The sequence below is a fragment of the Acyrthosiphon pisum genome, chromosome X (assembly GCF_005508785.2).
Source record: "Acyrthosiphon pisum isolate AL4f chromosome X, pea_aphid_22Mar2018_4r6ur, whole genome shotgun sequence".
Classification (NCBI taxonomy): Eukaryota; Metazoa; Arthropoda; class Insecta; order Hemiptera; family Aphididae; genus Acyrthosiphon; species Acyrthosiphon pisum.
This window is the reverse complement of record NC_042493.1, coordinates 53,345,946-53,352,292: the sequence shown is the minus strand read 5'-3', so window position 1 is coordinate 53,352,292 and position 6,347 is coordinate 53,345,946. Positions and strand designations below refer to the sequence as shown.

At 34.7% G+C, this 6,347-nt stretch overlaps 1 protein-coding gene across 1 annotated transcript; it reads right to left on the bottom strand.

Moving 5' to 3' along the window:
• Positions 1-1,420: 1,420 nt before the first annotated feature.
• LOC100575620 (uncharacterized protein K02A2.6-like) lies at positions 1,421-5,559 on the bottom strand. The gene is made up of 2 exons (XM_003241194.1): positions 1,626-5,559; positions 1,421-1,491 (listed from the first exon to the last, which is right to left on the bottom strand). The coding sequence occupies exons 1-2, from the start codon at positions 5,557-5,559 to the stop codon at positions 1,421-1,423; spliced, it is 4,005 nt and encodes a 1,334-aa protein (XP_003241242.1).
• Between the last annotated feature and the right edge of the window lie 788 nt (positions 5,560-6,347).

Below are 6,347 nucleotides of genomic sequence, written 5' to 3'. Positions count from 1 at the left end.
AGTGTATGAAAGTAAAATATTAATGTGGGGGTATCGTATAATCATTCCTAGTTGTCTCACCAGTATTTTGTTAAAGGAACTTCATGGTTCTAAGAAATTTACAACTTGGTTATTGAATTCTACTTTAGCTGTAAACTGACCCACAGGTTGTATAGATGTACCATCAAAGAAATTTAATTTTTTGTATGTATGTTTTAATTTACAATTTGATAATCTATCATAGAAAAACTGTTCAGTAATTACTGAAGCAGCTGCACCAGAATCTATTTCCATTTGGATAAGATTGTTATTGATTTTTAAATTGATCAGCTCTGGTGGACAATTTACATCATTACTAACCTGACCATTTTTAATATTAAAAAGGTTAAACTCATTAAACGGTTGCTCCACTTCAACATTATTTACATTTGTGTTTGATTTGCAAATTACAGCTAAATGCCCTATCTTATTACAATTTTTACACTTATAACTACGGTACCTGCAATCTGCAAAGTTGTGATTCTTTTTCCCGCAATGGAAACACGCAACATTCCCTTGGTTGGCTGATCCATTCTTAGTTCCTTTTTCTTCTTTAACTGTCTCTGTCTTCGACTTTGACGATGGCTTGTGACTGCTACTTTGTTTGCCAAATCTCTTTTTGTTCACTCGACCGACATGATTGATGGTAGTTTGTGATTGTGTTTGGACAACTACTGCTTCTTTTTTTAAAGCAATGTCTACCAGGTCAACCAAAAGTTTACTTGGTTCTTCTTCACATACGCGATCTGCAATCGGTCCTTTAATTAAGCCAGTGACAAATTTGTCCCTTAGTACATCGACTAGAGTGTTACCAAACTTGCATTTCATTGCCCCTTTTTTTACGCGCACATACCAATCGTTTACTGATTCATTCTGTTCTTGCATCAATTGGTAGAATACCGAACGTTCACGGAAAACCGCTACTTTGGGCGCAAACTGTTTGCTTAAAATGTCACAAAGTTTATCGTACTTAACCGCGTTGGGTAGAATGGGATCACATATCTCCCTTAATGTTGCGTACGCGGAAGCTCCAATAACTGTAATTAACACCGCCACTTTCCTGTCTTCTTCCACAAAGTTCGCAATGAAGAACTGATCTAACCTTTCACTGTATGATTGCCAGTCGTCACCAATGTGGTACTCCGGCACCGTGCCGATTCCCACGCACATGTTCGGCGCCATTACACCTTGCCCAGTGCTTTAACGGTGATTTTATCCGAATCCCATCTTCGTCGCCAATTGTAATGTCTCGTACTTCCTTAGTACACGACATACGTTTAATATCCATTCTTATTAGACTATATAAAATAAGAATAACAGTTCAGTATGTTTTTCTCTTTTACTTTATTCACATCACTTACAACAAAAAAACGAACATCACTTGAGATGCATAACTTATCATTTATCTCATAGAAAATTGAATGTGTATCATGGTTACACCAATAGGTGTTGCCAACACTACATCATCCTCCTCTAAATTAATAATACAATTTACAATATAGTTTAAACTAACAAACATTAATAACAAATATAATCATCAAATTTTTTTGGTTTACAAACATTTCTTTTGTTTTTATTTACACTGGATATAATGTTTGAAGTACAGCCTGCTAATGAGTTATCATTCAGTTTAGGTTTATCAGAACTATTTATTTCTTTGGGTACATCTGTCTCAACAACTTGAGTAGGACTGTTACATTCTACTGTCTGTTCTGGTTCACTTATTAAATCTTCTGCATTTTTATAAAATGTACCTGCTTTGACTATCTGATCTGCATGACGCTTGAAATACCTATTTGTTAATTGTTCTTTACAAATGTAGATATTGTTGCCCACAATTTCATCTATGATACATGTTTTCCAACCCTTTTTATTTGGTTTGGAATAGTCTCTAATGAAGACCGCATCGTTCTTGTTAAATACTTTATTTGAAATGCTACCTTTATAGTTTCTAATCTGTCTATCAATTGCTGTGTAACTATGTGGTTTAGGTTTAATTTTATTAAGTCTAATGTTTGCTTCCCTACCAAACATTAATTTTGATGGTGTACATCCAGTTGTAGAATGAATAGCATTTCTATAATAAAATAAATATTTATTTATTGCAGAGTCTGTTGAATATTCTGATTTGTTCATGAGTATTTTCCCAAATCCTATTTTAAATGACTTAACAGCGTTCTCAGCAGCTCCATTGCTGGATGGGTGCCAAGGAGGTGAGGTAAGATGTTTTATGCTATTCAATTCACAAAATTCACTGAACTCTCCAGACGTAAACGGTGTACCATTATCTGTTACAATAGTATCTGGAAGCCCATATCTTGAAAATGTTTCTTTTAATTTCTCAATAGTATTGTGGGTATCAGCTTTACTTACTTCAAATATTTCTGGCCATTTGCTAAATGAATCGGTTAAAATTAAATACATTTTATTGTTTATAGGACCTGCGTAATCAGCATGTATTCTTTCAAACACTCGTGTTGACTGAGGCCACTTCGTTAGCATAGTCTTCGCTGGTTCTGGTCGGAAGGTAACACAAACTGCACAGTTCTTCGCTAGTGTTTCGATATCCAAGTCTAAAGAAGGCCACCAAAAATAAGATCTGGCTAATGACTTCATTTTGACTATTCCCATGTGAGAACCATGAAGTTCCTTTAACAAAATACTGGTGAGACAACTAGGAATGATTATACGATACCCCCACATTAATATTTTACTTTCATACACTAATTCATCCCTTCGGTTGTAAAAAGGTTTGACATCTTCAGTCACTTCTTTTGGCCAATGTGTGTTCATATAATTTATGACTTTCTTAATTGTAGGATCTCTGCTGGTTTCTGCCCTGATCTGTAAATAGTCTACTGGCACAAAACGATCTACCCAATTTATAACGTCTACTGCTTGATCTACTAAATCATCCTTTGTAGTAAAGTTACAATTCGAGTTGGAAATGCGGGATAGACTGTCAGCAGCTGTATTGTTGGTTCCTTTTATAAATTCAATTTTATATTTAAACCCAGACAGAAAAAATGCCCACCGTTGAACACGTCCTGAAGCCATTTTGGGTATTACTTTGTCTTCACCTAATAAGGTCATTAAAGGTTTGTGATCAGACCTGATTATGAACTCTCTTCCCTTTAAATACTGATAATTCTTTGTTACACCCCATACCACTGCCAAAGCTTCCTTATGAGTCGTAGAATAATTTTTCTCTGCTGATGACAGTGCCCTGGACGCAAAATTTATTGGTTTTTCGGTATTATCACTTAACACATGAGACAGGACTGCACCTAACCCATTGTTTGAAGCGTCACATGTTAACACTATTGGCAGGTCTGGATTATAATGAGTTAATACTTGTTCTGACATCAAAATTGTTTTTATACTATTAAATGCTTTATCACAGATTTTGGACCATACAAATGCGTTACTTTTTTTTAGTAAGTTGTGGAGTGGTGCTAAAATTTTTGCAAGATTCTTTACAAACTTACCATAATAATTTATCATCCCCAAGAATGACTTCAATTCAGTTACATTTTGAGGTCTGGCAATTTTAGAAATACAGTTTACTTTTTCCGGATCTTTTCTTAGGCCATCTTTGTCTATAATGTGACCTAAATACTTGATGCTTGGCTGGAAAAACTGACATTTACTGCGATTAAATTGGAAACCAGCCCTTTTACATCTTTTGAAAACTTCAGCTAAATTTTTAAAATGTTCTTCATCATTCCTGCCTGTTACTACAATGTCATCTAATAAATTAGCAGTGAAAGCACAATCTTTAAAAATTTTCTCTACTTCGCGTTGAAATATAGCTGTTGCTGGTTTAATGCCGTACGGAAGTCTTAACACTTCATAAGTACCCTTATGAGTACTCCAAGCTAATAATTTGCTAGTTTCACTATCGACTTTCAACTGATTATAAGCGTTACTGAAGTCCAGTTTGGAAAACGTCTGTCCTCCCTGAACTGTGGCGAACAAATCCTCTATCCTTGGAAATGGGTAGTGGATATCCTTAATATAACGGTTTAATGTTGCTTTATAATCTGCACATAATCGTATACTACCATCAGGTTTTAACACAGGAACAAGTGGTGTGCCCCACTGACACAATTCACTTTTTTTTATTACTCCACTGTCTTCCAACCTTTGTAGTTCTTTTTCAACAGCAAGTTTGTGTGCAAAGGGAATACATCTATGTTTGTGAAAAATAGGTTGTATATCAGAATTTAATTCCAAGTGTACTTCCATGTGTGCATATTCTCCCAATTTACCACTAAATAAGTCCTTGTACTCTATTAACAATTCATTTAAATCTCTCGCTTTTTTGTTATCTTGAATACTGTTAAGTTGAACCCATGATATGCCTAATTTACTAAGTAGGTTCCTACCGCACAGAGGGTAAGGGTTCCCTGTACTTTTAACAACTATGAACTCACAATCAACAACTTGGTTATTGAATTCTACTTTAGCTGTAAACTGACCCACAGGTTGTATAGATGTACCATCAAAGAAATTTAATTTTTTGTATGTATGTTTTAATTTACAATTTGATAATCTATCATAGAAAAACTGTTCAGTAATTACTGAAGCAGCTGCACCAGAATCTATTTCCATTTGGATAAGATTGTTATTGATTTTTAAATTGATCAGCTCTGGTGGACAATTTACATCATTACTAACCTGACCATTTTTAATATTAAAAAGGTTAAACTCATTAAACGGTTGCTCCACTTCAACATTATTTACATTTGTGTTTGATTTGCAAATTACAGCTAAATGCCCTATCTTATTACAATTTTTACAATTATAACTACGGTACCTGCAATCTGCAAAGTTGTGATTCTTTTTCCCGCAATGGAAACACGCAACATTCCCTTGGTTGGCTGATCCATTCTTAGTTCCTTTTTCTTCTTTAACTGTCTCTGTCTTCGACTTTGACGATGGCTTGTGACTGCTACTTTGTTTGCCGAATCTCTTTTTGTTCACTCGACCGACATGATTGATGGTAGTTTGTGATTGTGTTTGGACAACTACTGCTTCTTTTTTTAAAGCAATGTCTACCAGGTCAACCAAAAGTTTACTTGGTTCTTCTTCACATACGCGATCTGCAATCGGTCCTTTAATTAAGCCAGTGACAAATTTGTCCCTTAGTACATCGACTAGAGTGTTACCAAATTTGCATTTCATTGCCCCTTTTTTTACGCGCACATACCAATCGTTTACTGATTCATTCTGTTCTTGCATCAATTGGTAGAATACCGAACGTTCACGGAAAACCGCTACTTTGGGCGCAAACTGTTTGCTTAAAATGTCACAAAGTTTATCGTACTTAACCGCGTTGGATAGAATGGGATCACATATCTCCCTTAATGTTGCGTACGCGGAAGCTCCAATAACTGTAATTAACACCGCCACTTTCCTGTCTTCTTCCACAAAGTTCGCAATGAAGAACTGATCTAACCTTTCACTGTATGATTGCCAGTCGTCACCAATGTGGTACTCCGGCACCGTGCCGATTCCCACGCACATGTTCGGCGCCATTACACCTTGCCCAGTGCTTTAACGGTGATTTTATCCGAATTAATCTTCGTCGCCAATTGTAATGTCTCGTACTTCCTTAGTACACGACATACGTTTAATATCCATTCTTATTAGACTATATAAAATAAGAATAACAGCTCAGTATGTTTTCTCTTTTACTTTATTCACATCACTTAAAACAAAAAAACGAACATCACTTGAGATGCATAACTTATCATTTATCTCATAGAAAATTGAATGTGTATCATGGTTACACCAATAGGTGTTGCCAACACTACAAACTTTCTCAGGCAAACTTGTTACATAAGATATTAAATACTCAATTCCTTGTGGGGTATTAGCTAATCTTTCCAACTCAGAACTAAAAAAATGTACAACACCAATCTTTTCATTATGAAAATTATTATTTCCTGCTTTTTCTTCACTAGCAATAAAATATAATCTCTTTAATAATTCACTTAAATTATGTATATATTTATACTCAATAGGATTTTCTGTATATTTTTTTAAACCTTCCCCTGATGTAATTTGTGGTTTACTTTCTTTATCTTTTTTTGGTGATGTCGGTGTCGCTGGTCTTATTTTTTGCCAAATTGGTTTAATCATCTCATTATATTTAATACTTGAACTTGATTTAGGTTTGTTTGACTTAGTTGAGTCATTATTTTGGTATATTGAATCTGTTTCAATTAATATTTTTTCATAATTTTCAAAATCTTCTGTTGTATAAAAACCTGGTTTTGTAAGATCTTTATGAGACAATAATCTCCACATACCTGGACTCATTA